Genomic DNA, 20,910 nt, shown 5'->3' on the forward strand with positions numbered 1-20,910 from the left:
GAGGCAAAAATCAAGTATTTTTGAAACAAAAAATTTAAAATGAGATTACAGCTCAAAATGTATGTTTTGAGAAAGTGCATGTGATGACTGGAAAAACCAAAAAAATTATTTCTATGTGCAAGGCCACACATTTCGTGTATGAAAGCTTCAAAATTGAATCAATTTGAACTTTTCCCTTATTCAACGTAGAGACCTGTTGTCTCTTATTCAACCATACACGGAAGAAATAAACTGTGTCATCTCGAACTGAAATCGGTACTGTTGATTTGAAAAAAACTAAGGCCTACACTTTAAGGAAAAGCATGAGGTACTTTTAAAATGACACCTGGAAAATGCTTTGGTGCAACCTAGTATAATATAAATCAGAATTATACCGGCAGGAAAGATTAATATAAACAGTATCCCCTGTAAGAAAAAAGATATTAATTTTTTTGGGGGGAGCATTTATTCTATATGAAAATACAAGGGTTATATAAAAAAATCATTTTAATGAACGTAAAATAAAAGGATAACAATAACAGTTTTTTAAACTATAATTTTCCAAAACAGTAAGAGATATATAAATATATGTCCAATGTAGCTTTAATAAATCGACATGCATAATTTACATATGCAATGCTTATCCTACAATCACATGTGCATAAGGACCATCATTAAAGCAACAATGGTGATATACTATCATTTACATGTAGAAAAGAATTTCAAAAATAATTTATATAAAGCTGCATATACACTTAACTTAATAACAATGTAGTTATAAGTTTAATATAATTTGAACCGATATAAATACTATATTGAAGGAGTAAATAATTTGGTCTGTGGATGCATTAATATATTTTTAATATTTTTTAAAATAAAAACAAGAGCTATTAGATTTATTATAAGTTATATTATGAACATTTTGTCACAAAAATTTTCATATGTTGGTTGACTACATCAGCTTTTCACAAAGCCACACAGTCTGAATAAATCAAAATTGTACATTTATGTTTGGAATTTTGTTATATTCATCAATCAGGTTAGATTTGTTTCATTTAATTCATGCGAACTTGAACCTGTAAGTGAGAACAATAGCCATAAAACGAACAAGGCGATCAAAACTGTAATTATTTTCCAAGGGTTTCTTTTCAAGCTGCACACTTTACTTCCAATTGACCTGAAACATTAAAACATGAGTTTAAAAATAAATCAACAAGGATATAAATACATGGGCGATGGAAATATGCGTGTGAAGTAAACATATTAAGGCAGTTCCACACCAGCAGTCAGCTAATATAGGCATAAACAAAATGACTTTGTCTTGTGTTCTGTCTTACACCTGTCACAGATCATAATGTACTTCCTTTAGTGTAAGGTAAAGGTTGAGGAAGAGCCTGACAGCCTTGAACTTCCAGGTTGCCTCTTCTCCAAGTCTGGAAATGCCTTAAGCCAGAAACACACTTACCCGATGCTATGCCACGCTAACCTACCCGACGCTCTGCGATCCCCACTGTCCAGATTTTCGTCAGGTCGCAACGAGTACAGTCGAAGACAAAAGAACCGGACACTCATATTTTTATTCAAACTACATGTATTATTGTCGTTATATTAATTACAACATACTTATTTTAATATAAACCAAATTAACTGTGATTAAAAATTAATTAGTTTTTATTTAAAAAATTAATTTTAATGGTTTGGTAGAAAATTAATCAAAACACCGGAATACGATTTTTTGATATAATGAATTTAACTAACAATTTATTGTACTCGCTTCGGCGGTACATATACTAAAATTGGAACAATTTATTACACGGTTTTGCTCATAAAATTTAATTAACAATTTATTTCATAGTTTTGCTCGTAAAATTACACCATTTTGTAATGTCGGGTAGCATCAGAACAGGACACTCATATTTTTTGTAGTTTATTTCAAACTAAGTACATGTAATTTTATCGTTATATTAATTACAACATGTTATTTTAATGTAAACCAAATTAAATGAAATCAAAAATGCATAAGTTTTTATAAACATTGTTTAATTATGATGGTTAGGAGAAACTTTATTTAAAACAATTAAGTTTAACAAACAATTTATTAGATGGTTGTACTCATAAAATTTAACTAACTATTTATTACAAGGTTTTGCTTAAAATAGTGAATTAAGAACAAAAGATGCGTTGCGACTGTGATAGTGATTATTGTGATAAATGCTGTGGACTGTATGCGACGTGTGCTTGTGTCGGATAGATGTGCACACCCCACCAAAACGTGGCAAGGCGTCGGGTAGCATCGGGTACATCGCATGGCATAGCATCGAGTGTGTTCCCGGCTTTAAGATTGGCTACAAAGAACACTAGCATCTACAATACAGTAACAAAAATACTCTAAGAATAACTACGTCAAAGTAGATATATAAGTAAAGTAATTCCTTAGAAGGGCTTAATGTCCATTACCCATTGGATGTCGCTAACAAAGGGTCAAACAACTTTACAATACTTCTTTTATACCATTCTCCATTAAAAAGCCACGGGCTGTGTCAGGATTCTAACCCAGGACTCTAGCATATTCTAGACACCCTAATTGATTAATTAAATTTTGTTAGGTATATCATCAGAATTTGATATCAGGCTGTTTCACATAAAATGTCTTTTAGGTTTTATAATAAAGGTTGCTTAGTAAAACCAAAAGCAGTTTATTTAAAGTATTAACGTTTAAAAAATAAAGTTAGAAAATGCTTTTTGGACTTTTTTTTTTTAATTTATTGGCCTTATGATCTTGCATATTAGCCATGGTACGAATTCTTTGTGTGTTCAAATTGGGGGTTATCGGGAAAAAAGGGCCATAGGTGACGGTGGGAATTGAACCCACGACCGCAGCGTGAGAGTCTCTCATGCTAACCACTCGGCTACCGCGGTCCCCCTTTTTGGACTTGGTTGACACATGAGGACAAGATAGGTTTGCTGTGTGGAACAAATTTAAACCTAAAAAAAATTTAACTTGCTAATTTAGTGTTTTGAACCAAGAGTACTTTTCGGCGTAGGAATTGAAGGCAGAAAATGTTGACCTAGCAAAACCTTGAGGCCCCCACAATATCAATTTTCCAAGCTGAGATCCATACAGTACCAACAACAAACTAAAACTATAAGTAAATGTAAAGTCAAGTCTTCCAAACCCAACATTAAGATGTAAAAACATGATATTCTATAAATATTTGAAGTAAACGGTGATGTGGAATGCATTCCTTTCTTTTATGTCTTTCAACAAATAATAAAAATTAATGAAAACTTCCTTATACTCTGGTAAAACTGTCATTAAATATTTAACAAATTCAATTGAATTATACACATTAATAACAAAAACAAAATTAATAGACACAAAGTAATGATTTTCTAACTGACTTGTCAACTTGATACTAAACAAAACATTAAAAATAAACTACTTACTTTAGCCACCTGGGAATTGCAAATATTGAATACCTTCTTCTATATTTACTTTCATCTTCTTCAACTAAGAGCAACTTGGAATTAGAAGAACCATGGCCAACCCTCCTGGGAAACTGAGCTGGAAAACGAATCATAATTTAGTTTTTCCTAATTAATTATGAAGACATATTTACAAAGATTCAAGCCTGATAAGACTATACAAAGATGTTTATTTACAAAAATACATGCATATACAATTAAAATACTCTACAATGGAAATTAAATTAGAAATGGGACAATTAGAAATCTTTGGTGCTAAGTTGTGAAGATAAGAGGCAAAGAGATGGAGCTTAAAGTGGGAAAGGATGGTGCTTGGCGGACTGAATGAGGAAGGGAATTCTATAGGTTGGAGGCACGGGAGAGGAAGAAAATAAGATAAAATAAATAAATAATAAAAATAAATAAATAAGAATAAAAAAGAAAGAACAAAATTGTTGAAGAAGTCAGAAGGGCAGTAGTGAGTTTGATGAGAATGGATATTTTTTAATTAATTTTATTTTTGTATTTTCTTATTTATTTCCCTTTTTATGGGGGGTATTTCAACTATGAGGTTATATGAACCCTTCGGGTGACACTGTTTTTGAAAAAAAAGCCCATTTGTAAGTATGTCGGGTTCGAATGCAGGGATGGTTAGGGGCTGCTGGATTCGAACCCAGGACCTTTACCTTATAGGAATGAGCACCGTGTCAATGCCTTAACCGTTGTGGCCACCAACGCCCTAGTCCCAACCCTTAGTTTTTATTTTTCTCTCTCACTATTTAATACTTTCTTTTTTCAATTAATATTATAACAATGTACTTAAGGATTTCATTTCCTTTCTATTTACAATTATATATAGAATATTTGGTAAAATATTTGTGAAAATCAAGGAGCCAAATTTTAGACCATGACTTACTACCCTACATAACGTAAACCATCCCTAACTCTAGCCCTGCCTAACCTAACTGTTCCTAACTCTAACGCTAGCCCTTACTTAACCTGTCCCTAACTCTAACTCTGCCTAACCTAACCGGACCCTAACCCTAACCATACCTACTGCAACCTATCCTTAACATTAACTCTAACCCTACTTAACGTAACCTAACCCAACCATGCGCGTACCTGTGTAATGCAACATGAATGACACAAAAATGGTCATGCAAACAAAATATGTATCCAGCTCAAAAACATACCCATGTGGATAGTTAATAAACATTAATTTCTGGAAGAATAACAACAGATAATTCTTTAGGTCTGATCAACTGGAATGGATTTTTGGACAATTTTTATATCACTGGTTGCAGGGAAAATTGGGTTAAGTCAAAAATCAAAATTTTGGGCAAACTTTTTTTTTGGGGGGGAACAAGTTTCCATGAATGCTTTTCTGATTGTCTCAGTTCTGAAGTGATTTTGTTATTCTTCAACTTTTACTTAAAACAACTTTCAAAATTTTTGACTGCAACCACAGATATGAAACATATTTAATAGATTCACAATTCCATTACAGTTTTAACAGATAGTTTTGGTTTGATTTTACAAATGTAATGGATTTTTGCTTTTGTTAATATGTGTATTTTTTTTCTCAAGTTTTCGACATCTTGATCAATTTAATCCATGTGCTTTCTTTTTTATATCAATGTTTTTGGTTACCAAAGTAAACCATAACTAACATTAATAAGTTTGTAAACAGCAATTTAACTACATTAACAACAAACAGCAATAAAACAATTAATACATAGCACAAATAATACACGAAAAATTCAGTTTGTGTGTAAGTGATGTTCTTAAATTTATCTACTTGATTTTCACAAATATTACACCAAAGGAGTTCAATAAGTAGAAAGAAAATGAAAACCTTAAGTACATTGGTATATGTAATAAAATTGATTAAAAAAGAAAGTATTAAATAGTGAGAGGGAAAAATAAAAACTAAGGGTCAGGACTGAAGCTGAAACACCACCTGCATATTTATTTCCTAGCCCTGACTATATATCAGGATTATAATTTTAAATTAAACAAACTATAAAAGGTTTAACTTAATAGACTGGTACCTGTCTCTTCTGGGCGGGATGTTGGAAACATATTTTCATCAACATGAAGCACAACGTCATCCCTCAATTTGGATGCCTGCATAGGCGGAGAGTTCTTTTTCAAATGCTGTAGTGGAAGTTCACTATTTGGTTTGAACTCCTCCTCATTCATAATCTGAACATCAAAATTCAAACAATTAGTTAATTAAATGATGCAATTGATAATTTTTATATCTGTGGTTAAGTGAAAAGTGGGTTAAGTCCAAAATTGAAACTTTTTGGGAATCATTTCTCTTCCTCTTTCTCTGGTTTTGTTATTTTACTATGTTCTGAACATGATATTCAAAATTTTGGACTTAGTCCACTTTTCACTGCAACCACAGATAAAAAACATTATTTTATAGTTTTCCCATTTTAAAGTTATTCCAACAAACAAAAGGATTTACTTTTCCAAGATTTTTGGTAAAACTTGAACAATTTGTTTTATTACCTCTGGTAATCCTAGTCCAGATCTTGCCCAATTAACTGTCAGCAATTTTTCTCGTAGTGCGGCTGCAACTGGAGATACCACCTTGTCCTGGGGTAGAATTAATTTATTACAATCTGGACATTTAAAATCTGGTAGGTCATCAGTCGTTCTTTTACCAATCTGTTCATATACACTATTGTTCAAGCACCTCCAATGATAAACATCTGTAAAAGTGGAAAAAATTAAGTCATTAATATTCCATTCAATTTCAATGATAAAAAGTAAATAAAAAGTTATTATAATGATGCAAACATTACAAATACCAATTAGAACAAAATACGTTGCATATTAACTTAATTTCTGCTGACACACTCACTGCTGTGGGATAAGGTAGTAGGTCTCTGAGCTAACATTGTTTAACACAATGTGGAGAATTCAGGAAATGTGAGAAACTAATGCTTGAAAGAAAAAATGGTGAAACAAAAGTTTAGAATGGAACTTCAGGGAGCAATAAAAAATCAAGTCTTGCATGAACTGTATCATCAACATCACTAGGTATGTAGGAGGATATGTGACTAAAAAGTTTGTGCAGTTTAGGTGTGAGAATGACAGAGGATCAAAACACAAACTCCACTTCCTAATAGTGATCCCTAGGAAACACTAAACTTCTATAGCATACGACAGTGTGGAAAATTGTCTCCACCTTTCAAAATCCAGAAGGAGAAGCAGGCTAGGGGTACTGTGACATCCCAACCCACAGTTATTCCAAAACCCAATTCGACCTCTCATAACTAATTTCCTTTGTGCTTTTAGATACCCTTGTTACGTTCAATATACTGCTGTAACATCTCCCCCCCCCAAGTTAAGGTGGAACAGCTAAGCAAACTCCAGATATCAGCTCCAGACCTCAAGTTTTAAATAATGCCTTTTCCTGTCTCATGGGGGATGACAGGGGCGACCTTTTACTACTCCTAAATACTTGTGGGAAAAGAGACTATGTGCCTCAAAAAGAAAACTACAGCTTGGAGGAGACAGGATTTATGGATGTTTCAGAAGAAATGGAGCATACAGACGCTGCAGAGGTCATAAAGGCTACACAGGGCATGGGAACTCCAACTACTGAAGAACTGATGAGGACAGCAAAAGAAACCGAGAATGACTCAACCAGGACAACAGTAAAGCTGCCTAGAAAAAATTGGGTACAGTTCTCCAGTTCTATAAGAAGCACTACATGGCACTTAAAAAACAGATTAACAACAGAAGTAGTAACGATAAAGTCCCTCAGAGTAGATCCATAAAAAATTTATCCAGAGAAAAAAGTGTCTACGAACCCGGAGTGTGGAATAAAATGGAAGAACCTTCAGGAAAAGACCAAAGGGATCTAAACGAAGTACTTTCATTGATGCATTACAAAAATGTCAGGAATATTACCTAAAACCTTTATAGGGTAAGTTTTTGGGGTTGAATGTACTATAAACATCGTAGGTAATAATTTCAAATGAATTTGTCTGTCGCTTTATTAGGGTTGGTGGGGTGAAATATGGTATTTTTGTACCCTTGTCATTTAGAAGCATTAATAGATCTATCGTTATCATATAAAAGACATTGGTACTATAGGTATACCATGAGCGGTTAAGGACTAATGAGTATCCAGTGACACTTCTCACTACTTAGAAGTTAGATGCCATCAATGTGTGTACTGAAATAAATCCTAAAGCTGGAAAGGACAAAACCTTTAATACGCTTACATATTTTTAAAAAAAAAGGGTGGACAGACGAAGCTATACAGGCCTGAACAAAAAGCTTCCAAGATAAGCTAGCGCCTTGGGAAAATACAAATCTTTTTTCACTCCAAAGAAAGAAAATGAGAATGGTAATGAATTATTTCCATAGAAAGGGGAAAGTAAGCTGTACGATTGTTGTATATTTTAGCTAGAAAATAGGTGAGGGTACCACGCTGCCGGCCTGACTGGATGGTTCACAATTGATCATCTATGTCATAGCACAGTGCAAGTAGGCTAAAGGGGCTCTGATGTCCTATGTCCTATACCCTTTAAAGTGAGGTACCCAAACTCCCATTCCTCACTAAACTAAGTCCTACCAATCGCACCCCCTTTATTCCTGCCTCCCATCAGCATCCACTATCCTCTCCCACACAATCTTGAGCTAGACAGAAAACAGCATCCACCCCAATAAAAGGTATTATGCAGACCGAGCTGAATGACTTATTGGCAGCCTTAATAGACTGTCTTGAATTGTGCCTCTCTGATACCGGGCGACCTCAGAGAGTAATTAGCCTTACTCCATCATGCAGGGCTCTTAGATCTTGGCGGAACTCGGAGCAAACCATTTAGTTCCCTTGCTGCATGTAAAATTCTTATGAGTAAAGAAACTGAAAAACAATTAAACCTGAATCAGGACATCACTGCTTCACAAACTAAAAGTAATTAAAAAGGAGACAAACCTTCAAATGGACGTTCAGTCTATGGTAACACACAACACAAGAATTAACCCATTTGGGAAACCCTCATCAATGAAATCGCCAAAGTAGAGTTTGACAGAAATTACTTCAGGCCAGGAATGATGGACCTTGACTGTGAGAATGACAAAACTGTAGAATGGCAAGAGGAAATAACTCCCAAACTGGAAATTAACAAGGAGAAGAAATCAGTAGTGAGGGTCAGAGATTATGTTCCAAGACCCCACTCGATTCTTAACTCGACCTTCTCCTCCCCCAAAAGAATAATGACATGGAGAAAATGAGAATGTCCCAGGTGAACATCCACCATGGAAAAGCTGCCTTGGCAGTAACAGCTGGGATGTTCACCGCACTACACCTATGGGTAATTCCCATCCAAGAGCCCTGGAAGTGGAAGGGATAAATCAAAGGTTTGTCCTGCAAAGACAGTAAGGTTGTATGGGATTCCAGACAAGAAAATCCCCATGCATATATATTAATTAGGAAAAAAAAATATCTCTATCTTGTAGAATTCATGTCCAGATAGCAAGTCTCCATTCAAATAGAGATAACGAGGGATGGGAAAAACTAGAGGCAGTGATAGCATTGGCATAATTCCCAGGAGAGGAAGACCACCATCCCTTGATTCCGCATAGATTGGCTTACCACTGCACCAAGAAAAATCTCCCCCTTCTCGTAGGATGTGATGCCAATGCATACCATCAAATCTGAGGTCACAACAACAACAGACGAAGTGAGTCACTTAGAATTTTTGGTGAAGGAAAGATTAGGAATTCTTAATTGGGTCAATCCCCCACCTTTGTGACAAGACAAGAAGTATTAACATTTGCAGCTATACCCTGCACAATGTCATAAGGCATTGGAGGGTTCTCATGAAGAATCAATGTCAGACCACACACAGAATAGTAAGGTTTGACATTTAATCAGATAGAAAAGACCCTATACAATATAAGAACCCTTGAAACAATGACTGGGCAAGGTTCATTGAATTGGTACAACACAACTTGAACCATGCAGCAGTGTAGGAAACACCAAAAACCTGCAATGAGTTAGAAATTGCAGTCACAAATATAGTTATAGTTTTATTTATATCATTGTATTAATTAATTTGTTAATTTATATCACAAATATAGTCACAAATATTATAGTTGATGCATAAAAATCAAGCTGCCCTGTGAAGGAACTCAAAAGAAGAGGAACCACCCTGGTGGAATAGAGAACTGGGCAAACTAAGAATCAAAACCAGAAAAGCATTCAATTAAGCTAAAATAACAAGCAACTGGGGAGAGTGTAAAAGGTTACCCACCATCTGCAGGGTAAAGAGAAAAAAACTTTTACAAATTCTGCAGTAATGAAAACTTTTGCAAATTCTGTGGTAATGCAAATATCCTCAGTATCAACAGCAGCTAGACTACATAAACCACTAGCAAAGGACAGAGTAGGTATAAACACTGCCCTAGCACTGTAGCTACACAGTAGATGCAAAACAAAAAGCAATGCTTCTTCTAAGTGCATAACAGATAAAAGAAAACTGGAAGAAAGCAGCCGAAATATGCAAAGAGAAAAAGATCCTCAGGCCAATCAATTCTTCCAGCCCATGTAAAGTGCCAGGAATGGATGGGATTCTACCCATCCTGCTGCAAAAAGGAATAGGAATAATAATTCCAACTCTGGCGCGCATATATAGCAGCCTAGCATTAAGCTACATACCACAAACAAGGCATATGGCAAAAGTAGTGTTTATACCAAAAATTAGGAAAAGAGACCCTACACTACCCAAATCCTATAGACCAATTAGCCTAACGTCTATTTTACTAAAAGCACTTGATAAGCTGATAGACAACCATATAAGAATGACAGTTGATAGACAAACCACTTCAGTCAACATGCATGCAGAGCAGGATGATCCACAGAAATGCTCTGTACCAGTTAACCAGTGACCTGAAGGATACACTGGAAGCAAAGGAAGCAATCTGTGCGTTCCAAATTTGAAGGAGCCTTTTATAATGCATCCCATGCATCCATGAAGGCCTCCCTACAGACCATACCACATCTAGATGGAATGGAGAAATGTTGAGAACCAGAAGAGCTGAGACAAGCCAAAGAAATGATACTACACAAGTTAGTACAGCCAAAAGATGCCCATAAGGAGGAGCTATTCAATTCATAATCCTAACAGTTAATGAATTGCTTGAAACTCTGGAATGCAGAGGGATAAAATGTCAGGGCTATGCAGATGATATAGCCCTGACCACCAGGGGAAAATTCGAAGAAACCCTCTAATATAATCCAAGAAGGGTTAAAAATCATAGATGAATGGTGTAAAACTGCTGGTAGGATATATAGGATATATATATAGGACCTTAATAAAGCAACTATAGTCACTTTTACATGGAAAAGAAAACTGGATCACATGAAGAAGATTGGCATAACCCAACACGGCACATGCAGATTCTGCAAAGGAGCAGAGGAGACACCAATACACCTACTATAAAACTGTGGTGCTACACTTGCCCGCAGGAGGAAGTGTTTTGGGACATTCAACGTAATCGTAGAAGAGATTCAACCTCTGAAACCGAGCCTACTAATCAAGTTCCTTGATGAATTAGGACTTACTGGTGTGCTTTAAGCACAGAATGGGGGATACAGTAGCTCCTAAAGGGTGCAGTATAATATGCACCCCGACTTATACATCTATCTATCTAGAAAAAAAGGTGGCCTTCTGAGGAAGGTTTAAGAACTACAAGAGTGCATAATTAACGGCATGAAAGTACATTGATTACATACGGTAACATATTAGCCTGACACATTCTTCTGATTCCAGTGGACCATTACAAAGTCCACAGTTTGGTTTGTATTCGCTATCATGCAGCCATCTTATGTACGATTGGATTATGCACTGAAAAAAAAAAAGAAAAAAATTATGTTACTCTGCGTCACTTTATAAAAATCAAATAATTTGTCTTGAGAGGCATACAAATTTCAGTGGAAAATGTAAAACTCATGGGGAAAAAGTAAAAAGGATGTTTTTCATTTTGTTCCTGAGTTTACTGTGCTGGCTGAGTTCCATTTTTAATATCTAAGGCTGTGGGCATTGACTTGAGCTCAGCTTCTTTGCCTACTAAGCTTCATAAATGATCAAAGTGAATTTTCATTATATAAATTGGTTATATGTTAGTTGAAAATTTCATATTATTTTCTTTTTGTCAACATGCTTCGACTTTCTTTGTTAATAAAATTATTAATAAAACTTTTTGGCTGTCTTCTGGCAGATGGCTTTTACCAAGCCATGCTAATAAAAAACATAAGATATTGCAAAATGTTGAAATAATAAAGCATTTAAGAGCATGAACAAGGCAATAAAAGAATGTTGGCAGCGTCAGTGAGCCAGACCCTCCAATGAATTCTAGGATATGAAGAGCACGACTGAACAATGGCCCTACGAGTGTCTGAAATAAAAGGGATTGTGCACACCTATTTGAGGATAGGCCATACCCAACTAACTCGGGAACACTTTCTGAGACAAGCTGTGTGCAGGTTTCCCATTTGACGAGAAAGGTCGTTCAGTGTATCAGTGCCTTGGCCAATACCGGAGTGAGTAGGCAAGGCACCCGATATAAAGCTTGAGAGTAGGTTGTAGGAGAGTAGAGTACTCAGATTCCATTTTGAAAAAAAAAAAAGTAAATGTCACAGACGGGATTCAAACCCATCAGTAAAGAAAGCAACAAAAGAATGTTGGCAGTGTCAGTGTGTAAGACCGTTTGAAAAGCTGTTATACACGAAGACCACAACTGAGGCCCTCTGAGTCTCAAATTCAAAGAATGGATCATGCTCACCAGTTTGAGGATAGGTCATACCTGATTTGCACACAAACATGTTTTGGGGCAACCCCGCACAGGTGACCCGTTTATAGAGAAAGGTAGCTAAGTGTGTCACACTTGGACATGTGCCTTGGCCCCTCACAAGGAGCGAGTAAGAAAGTAGGCAAGGCACCCGACCTGAAGATTTGGGAATGAGAAGAATAGGTTGTTGGATCCATTTTTATATTCAGGAAATTTGAGATAAAAGGGTCACAGATGGGATTCAAACCCATGCTATAAAAGGGATACCAAAGAATGCAATAAAAGAATGTTGGTTGCGTTAGTGCAACAGGCCATCCGATACACTCTTGTGAACAAGAGAACGACTAAACGGAGGCCCTCTGAGAGTCAGAAATGAAAAGAACAGCTTATGCTCACTTGTTTGATGACAGGTACCGGATTAACAAACGTACACCTTTTAAGGCAAACCACCTGCTTTTAGAGAAAGGTCGTTCAGTGTGTCAAACTTGGTCAAGTGCCTTTCCCCTTGCAGGAAGCGAGTAGTACCAATATAAAGATTCTTATAAAGAGGATAGGCCTGATTAATACAGGGTCACCTTTACAAATGATTCAACCCAAAATCATCAGAACTGTACCGCAGTGTTCCAACCACCTCAGCACTGTGACTTTGATCCCCGGCCTTTTCTTTTCAAAACATACCTTAATGAATATTTAGATATCGTGAGATGTGGTCTGGTGTGATGTAGGTTTAGAAAAACATTTTCTTTATCATACCAACGTGCTTTTCTAAATCTACAACACACCAAACCGCACCTCACAATCTCTAAATAATCATTAATTAACGGTCATTAAATACTGCACAAAGCTTAATTTGTGCAATTCCTTTATATTGTAAAGTTATCATTTGAAATGGTACAAATAAAGTACCATTATTATTATTTTTATTATAGGCTTATCAGTGACACATGCCTGGTTGGCATAGGAGCAATAAATTGATTATCAACTAAAAGAGCAGAGAAACACAAAATTATTCAAATAACTTTGAACGAAATCAACAAAATTGTTGAAATATGAATCACCTTCTGGCATGTCGACACGCTGAACGTAGAAGCCAGTGTAAATCATTAGGAAAGAGAAAACTTGGTTTTTGCATTGCCAAGGAAAGTATAAAGGTTGATTTATACAGACACGTGAAGGGAACGTGAAGAGAACGAGCCGTCTGTTTTTTTGGGGGCTTGTATTTATACATGTACGTAAAGTGACCGTGACGTGAATTGCCACACTTTGTTCAGTTGTGATCAAGTTGCGTTGTTGCAAGCATGTCGCAGTTCCATTTTTTGATTGAAGATTTGACTACTATAGCAGTTTTGTTGGAGGAGAAACGGACTCCTACGAAGAAAAGAATGAAAATGTGGTGTGTCCACCCAGCATGGAAACTCCGCAGAACGCACGGCGAATTTAAAATCTTCAAACAGTTAATTCCACACGATCGCAAGTTTTTTGAATATTTTAGGATGAGCAGCTCATTTGAATTGCTTCTCAACAAAATCATCGAAAAACAAAACACAAACTGGAATGTGACAAGAAGACCGGAGTGAAAATCTATCTGGGCTGTTGTTATTCATACTTGCTACGATTGTTGATGTTGAATTTGTATTGAAACAGTTTTGGGAGTACTGAGACGAGACGTTTGGAACATGTGGGGGTTGAAAGGTGTATCAGGAGAAGTGGCACTGTTTTGTGATCTTCCCACTTTGCTGCGACCTCGGAATATCCTCCCAACGGCAGATGAGGTTTGGGGCTGGTTGGTTTCAGCATTACTAGGCTCTTCTGAGGGTGTTTCTTCCATTGCCTCTACTTCTTCGGTTAGCGCTGATGTTTCTTGCACTGAAACATTTGTTAGTGTGTCTCTGTCATTTGAATAGGGCAAGAGAAACTTCAGTTGATCTTCATATTTGTATTTTTTGGTGTTGTTTTCAGCAGCCTGTCTGCTTTTGGTTTTATGCTTTTGCATATATCTTCGAAAATGATCTCTAATGTTTGTCCATCTATTTTTGCATTGATTACCTGAAAAAAACGAACGAATTCTTTCAAAAGAACACTGACGGGTACTGAACGACCTCAGCAGAATCGTTGGCGACGACAACTGAATGGGAATCTTCCAGGAATCGCACGTGTCTCGTCTTTGTATAAACACTTCCACTGAAAAGCAAGAAAGCAAAGTTTCCAATGACTCGTTACAGGCTCGACTCGTTCTCTTCACATTCCCTTTATGTGCCTGTATAAATCAACCCTAATACAGTTGACACAATGGTTTAAACTCTTTAAAGAAAAAGTAACACTGACGAGTACATTTACATTTTCGTAGTCAATTGACTAAGTTACTTCTTCCAATCAATTAATTATTCTTTCTAAAGTCTCGGTTGAGATAAAAATGATGAGTACGATGGATCAACGGTGGCTATGATGCCACATATGATTTGACATTCATTACATTCATTACTGCCACTGGGCATTGTACAACTTATTAATTTATATCCAATGAGACATCTAAATAAAAAAATGTATAAAATATCTTTTCTTTTTTTTTGTGTGTGAACGTAATGGTGGATAATACACATCTTACGTGGCAACATATACGATCTTATTGAATTATCAGCTAGTCAAGATATTACCTTTGGATGGTTGACGACGATGCAATGTTCGCATACGTTTACTGCGTGTTCGAAGCAAAACAAAGTCGTGACTTTCCTCTTCGGACACTTGCACAGCCCCATTTCATTGGAGAAATCAATTTAGAAACGTTATAAAGGCGTAATTGAATGAGTCGGGAGGGTTAAACAGTCTGACATTTACCTCCTCCGTTGGATCTGGCTCGGCGAAACCTGAACGTTAACAGCTCGGATCAACGCTGATATGGTGTGTAACCTGCTTCTTTGGTGCTCAATGCAGCAGAAGGCAACTTCCAACTTCTGCGGTCTGCCTGGTGACGCTTCTGTGATGCAGTACAGTCACAACAACCAAATATGAAAATTTTAATTTTTTTCTGCCTAAAAATACCCTATTTTTTCGATAAAATTTACCAACTATAATGATTATATAAACATAAAAACTAAAATACATCCTCCTTTTCAAAATTGAATTACATAATTTTAAATCGTTGATTCTAGTGGACAAAACTACCAAATTATTTTAAGCTGTTACAACATTGGAAATAACAAATGAAATACATTTTACAAATATAAATTTACTCATTCAGAAAACAGTGAAATTTCACCATAAAAACAAAGGAGAGTATTTTTACGGCCACAAAAGCCTAACAAAGAGAAAAATTAATGAGATAGTTACTAAAATGTTTTACAAACTGAAACATTAACAAGGGATGTTTGGAAGAATAAAATCCTTGAAATTACCAGAGAAGCCTTACTAGGGTATGTAGAAGAATCAAAATTTAAACATGGATTAAGGGCAGAATTCAAAGGCCCAAATTTTGACCTACGAAAACCTTTAGGTCCCAATTTTCCAAGCTGAGATCTATTCAATACAACTCTGTGCACAAGATAGATAGAAAAAAAATTACACATGGTTTAATACCGTCTGTCGGAGGATGTTGCAACAAAAAATAATTATNCACAAGAAATACTTACAGTAGTATCCAAAGGTATGGTATGGTGAAAAAGGCAACTAGGAAGCGGGATTTGCACTCCCCAGGCACTGCAGCCTTCTGGCTTATTGTACCTTCCTAGTTCCTTAGTTCATTCAATAGACTCAATCCTTCTTCTTAGAAGTATCAGGTCATTGACTGTCGCTGCTGCAATTTGATTCCCTAAGTTTTTTCTGTACGTTAGGTTAAACCTCCATTGAGCTATTGCTTTGCATTTGAAGATGATATGAGTGGCTGTTTCCTCCTCCTCATTACATAATCTGAAAATGGGATCATCGCTGTGTATACTCATGTTGTGTGGATGTTTTCTCAGATGCCAGTGATCGGTTAGTAGTCCTACCACTCCTCTGAGTTTGGCCCTCTCCAATTGTAGCGGTGCTTTTGCCAGTCTTGGTGAGAGTTGTTTCATCATAAGTTTACTATGTACTATGTGAGTTTATCCACTTCTCCTTTTGTTTTGTTTGCATCCATTCTGCGATGGAGGATTCTATATTTGTTTTTGTTATCCCAAGAATAGGTTCGAGGCCTATGTATGGTCTTGCAGATCCTCCTCTAGCCAGAGTATCCAAAGGTGCACAGATGGTTCTAAAAAAAGATCAATGGGTGAAGGCAAGGGGTAAATGCCAAAATTTTGACCAAGCGAAGCCTCTTGGTCCTACATAATCAACTTCCAAACTGGCAATGAGATCCGTTCAATCGAACTCTATTTCACAAGAAATACTAACAAAATGGCAGAGGTACACAGACGGTTCCAAAAGAAAACGTGTGTAAGTAGGGGCTAAAGGCACAAATTTTCACATAGCAAAGCTTACACCGTCAATTTTCCAAGCTGAGACCTTTTCCTTTTATTTGTTGCCATTATACGATGTTTAATTTCCGACTAATTACCAGTTCCACTTTCCCATCAAAGAATTCAATGAATAGGCATTACATTAAACAGTAATATGTTTCTTGTTAGATTTATCTTTAAAAAATATAAAATCAATATGTATTTTTATTTTATATTACATTCTGTGTGCAGTTTTTAAATTTTAAAAAATTAATTTACTATGTATGTATACAGTTTATCTATATTTTGTTTTATTATTTTAAAGTAATATTTTCTTGTTTAATTAAAGTGGGCTATTTCGCCTGTAATTGTAGATAAATAAATAAAAGTTTATTTATTTACAAATAAATTTTCAACAAAAATACTCGAAAAACCAAATTTTTGGTTAAATTGTGAGCTTTTCTTTTGTGGTGATGAACTTGCAGTTTGGCCGATAATTTTAGTATCTTCAGTTATGCGTCATTTTATTAATCATTGGCTTATTTATTATTATTATTTGTAAGATGGCTGGTTCTGTTTAGTTGCGATTTTAAATTTTTGGAATTGAAATTTGCCTGGTCGATTCGACCAGCCACTTGTGACGAAGAAGACCCACTACTCACTAGGACTAGAGAGGGGACTGGTTTGTAAACAGAGCAGTACCACTACCGGGCACCGGCTCACAGTTTCGTAATTCGTAGTTTCGTACTGTTACCTGATGCCGGCCTTCGCTGTAGACGGCAACTTGGACTCTTGGAGATGACCCGGCCGCTCTCGAATGCCCTCAACGGGCTGAAAAAAGCACTGTCAGATGGTTTGCCGGCCAACAAACTGAACCCGCTGGTCAACACCGTCTGTGCAATTACGGAAGACTTGTTCAACAGCCGGGCCGAAGAGGAGCTAGGTAAAAATCGAAGTTGTTTCGTTTCATTACGTATTTCAGCCCTACCACTTGTAGATTTTTGATTTCATATCTGTATAGTCGCTCACATATTGTAAATTTCAACTCCAAAAGATCGGACATTGGCTGTATTAATTCTGGAGTTCCACAAGGGTCCATCTTAGGTTCTCTTGTATTTGCCATATACATCAATTGATATCACTTCTACGTAGTCTCTTGCCAGGCTGATCTGCCCTTCTGCATTAATAGTTTCAATCATATAAGGTCCAGGACAAATGTATATGGCAAACTTTATCGTTTTCGTTAATTTTTTTAAAATTATAAATAACTTCTTTCGTTACATTTAAAAATTAAATAAAATTTAAAAAACGTTTAAAACAAATGACAAAATAATTCTAATAACCGGCACAGTCTCCACCTTTCTCCAGCCCAGTTAGCATTCGATTTGGAAGGTCGTAGAGGCGACAAACATCTTTAGAAAATTCTTTCTTCCAGTTATTCTTGGTTTGTGCATTTCATATCTTTCGATTTCTGGAACTTGGCTTCAGCCTTTATAAACACTCCTGACAAGATGTCGCCCAGAAATTTTCAATTATATTAAAATCTCAAAGACTTACCAGGTCATTACAAAATTTGATTTTTTTCTATTTGCAAATAAGGCTTTTATCATTTTTGCTGTATGGGTAGTAGCATTGTCCTGCTGGAATACAAATTATTCACTTGAACTATCTCTAAGAAATACTTGAGAAAGGTCTAAAAGGTAAACAGATGATAACAAAAATGAACAATGAGTGAGGGCAAGGTCTAAAGGTGCAATCTCTTTGCACAAGAAATACTAAAAAAGGACCAAAAGGTACAAAAAATGGCTCCAAAAGGGAACTATGAATAAGGGCAAAGCTATGACCGAAACAATGACATAGCATAACCATCTAGGCTCCAAACTATCAATTTTTCAAGCTGAGATCCATGCACTAGAACTCTGTGCACAAGAAATATTCAAATAATGACTATGAGGTACTCAGACGGTTCTAAAAGGGAACAATGAATGAGGCCAGGGGTTAAAGTCCAAAATTTTGACCTTGTAAACGATTATTATAGTATAAAAATGGATCCAACATGGAACATGGGGTGTGGGCAGGAGTCAAAGACAGAAAATTTTGACCTAACGAAACCTCTAGGCCCGACGTTATCAATTTACCAAGCTGACATCCATTCAAGTAAACTCTGTGAGCAAGAAATATTTACAATAGGATCCAAAAGTACATAAATATACATATTATCAGTCAAGCAGCACTGAAGGCTTTTAACTCAACTACAATTCAAAGATTGCCTTGGAATGGCTAACATATGTCCAGCTCTTGGGAAAATGTAGTCAGATAACTGTGAAAGGACTGCAAGGATACAAGGGGATCTAAGGCAACGGACAGGCTGACAAAATATCAAAAACAGGAACAGCATCACACCCTTTGGACCAGAACCAATCGGCAAATCGGCGTGCCCCAAAGCATGCTTAAAGCGGAACTGAACAACTGGATGGAGAATGAAATGATTACTACATAAATGCACAACCAAAACATTATAGACGTTTTGAACACTTTTCAAAAATATGTAAATATGACATCTACCTAGTAATGACTCTCTAAAGATTTTAGTAAAATAGATGGCAAATAAAGAAAGTTGGTTTTAGTGGATTTTTTTTTTTTTTAAAGAAGTCATATTTTTCTATATTAGTATTGATTTAGTGTGTCACTTATTATTTTATTTTCCAGGGTTTGACGTGGCATCTTTCTTTGACCATAATGGCGTTCTCTACATGCTTCAACATTGTGAAATAAATGTTTCAATAAAAAAACGACTATTGAATTGTTTTAAAATAATACTAAAACTGCAATGTCCATACTTGGAGTGCTACACAAATGAAATTTGGGTAAATTTTATCTCCGAATTTTACCAATTTTTACTTTTATTATCATGTTTATTATGTTTTTCTTTTTATTGTACATATTCAAATTATTATATGAAATTTTTCAAAATGAAAACTGTGTCACAGGCTAGGCTCATTCGAACCCATGATCTTCTAATAAATACTCCAATGCTCTACAAATTAATTGAACTATTGTGATTTCGATCAACATGCCTACTTACCAGGAAAATAAGTGGAAACTGCCTTGCACTCTCTAATAGGCAGGATCGAGAAATCATTATTTAATAATGAATATACACTAGGTTGCTTCTTCGATATCCAAGGGGCTATACTTCTTGCATTATATCAGCATTAGATAATTACAATGTCGACCATCACCTTACTAGATGGGTGAAGACCTACTTGGAGGGGAGGATGGTCAATATGTGCTTAGGTGGTAGCACTCTTAAAATTAATGTAAAAGGAGGCTGTCCACAGGGAGGCTGTTTGTCACCTCTTTTATGGCTAATTACAGTAAACAGCTTAATAGAACTTCTGAATAATTCAGGCTTCTACAGTCAATTATTTTCAGATGATGGTACCATAATGCTCACAGGTAGGGATCCCCTGACTCTTTCACTACTGATGGAAAACGCCATGGGATTACTTTATGGGTGGTGTTGTGACAAAGGTTTATCAATTAATCCTGCTAAACTAGAATTGATAATGTTTAGCAGGAGAAGAACATTACGTAATTTAAAAAAACCCTAAATGTCAGGGCATAGAATTAAAGTTAGTGGATTCAATCAAATTCCTTGGTGTGACACTTGACAGGAAACTTTATTGGAAAGGTCATATTAATAACATATACAGGAAAGGCACCATATCAATGGTACAATGTAGGAGAATTGTCGGTAAAACATGGGGCATCAAACCATGGGTAGCCAAATGGCTATATACTGCAATTATTCTACCTAGATTCTTTTTCGCAGCTTTAGTGTGGTGGAAAGGTCTAGAAAATAAAGGGAATAGTAATAAATGAAGGTCATTTTAAAGACTAGGTTGTTTGATAATGACAGGAGCATTTTAAACTACACCCACCCTAGCACTTGAAATCATAACCAATACCACACCACTTCAAATTGAGGTTAAGATCAGAGCACTAATCAGCTGCTACAGGTTAATTAGCGAGGGCGGCTGGAATCATAAATGCAATAACATAGGTCACTCAAAAATCTCTCAACTATTGAGTAAGGTTAACGGTCAATTATTAAGCGTTAGTGATAAAAAGATTAAATCCCCTTCGGGGAAAAAGCACTTTCAGGTAGTCACCCCTTGTGATTATGATTATAGTCTGGATGATGACCATCGTAACATAGACTGCTGCACAG

The 20,910-nt window shown here is 36.0% G+C and overlaps 2 protein-coding genes across 8 annotated transcripts in view; one reads left to right on the top strand and one right to left on the bottom strand.

Moving 5' to 3' along the window:
• Positions 1 to 825: 825 nt before the first annotated feature.
• Positions 826 to 15,214, bottom strand: LOC106666656 (zinc finger protein-like 1). Its single transcript, XM_014393997.2, has 6 exons — positions 14,919 to 15,214; positions 11,210 to 11,321; positions 5,965 to 6,167; positions 5,496 to 5,649; positions 3,427 to 3,544; positions 826 to 1,156 (listed from the first exon to the last, which is right to left on the bottom strand). The coding sequence occupies exons 1-6, from the start codon at positions 15,018 to 15,020 to the stop codon at positions 1,015 to 1,017; spliced, it is 831 nt and encodes a 276-aa protein (XP_014249483.1). The 5' UTR covers positions 15,021 to 15,214; the 3' UTR covers positions 826 to 1,014.
• A 2,144-nt stretch (positions 15,215 to 17,358) lies between these two features.
• The window catches only part of LOC106666628 (DNA-dependent protein kinase catalytic subunit-like), a 57,206-nt gene continuing 53,654 nt past the window's right edge, over positions 17,359 to 20,910 (top strand). For all 7 annotated transcript variants that reach the window (XR_002910144.1, XR_002910145.1, XM_014393950.2 and 4 more), the window contains exons 1-2: positions 17,359 to 17,619; positions 19,386 to 19,543. Coding sequence is in view for 5 of the 7 variants with exons in the window: in XM_014393950.2 (XP_014249436.2) it covers positions 17,475 to 17,619; positions 19,386 to 19,543 (303 nt within the window). In the remaining 2 variants the exon portion in view is untranslated. The remainder of the gene's footprint in view (positions 17,620 to 19,385; positions 19,544 to 20,910) is intronic.

This window comes from Cimex lectularius, unplaced genomic scaffold, assembly GCF_000648675.2.
Source record: "Cimex lectularius strain Harlan isolate CLEC.00 unplaced genomic scaffold, Clec_2.1 scaffold117, whole genome shotgun sequence".
NCBI classification, from domain to species: domain Eukaryota; kingdom Metazoa; phylum Arthropoda; class Insecta; order Hemiptera; family Cimicidae; genus Cimex; species Cimex lectularius.

Coding starts and splice junctions, on each gene's coding strand:
- LOC106666656 (XM_014393997.2), bottom strand. CDS start 15,020: ATGGGGCTGTGCAAGTGTCCGAAGAGGAAAGTCACGACTTTGTTTTGC. Junction 11,322..14,918: donor TCGTCGTCAACCATCCAAAG/GTAATATCTTGA, acceptor TTTTTTTTTCAG/TGCATAATCCAATCGTACAT. Junction 1,157..3,426: donor GCAATTCCCAGGTGGCTAAA/GTAAGTAGTTTA, acceptor TTAATGTTTCAG/GTCAATTGGAAGTAAAGTGT.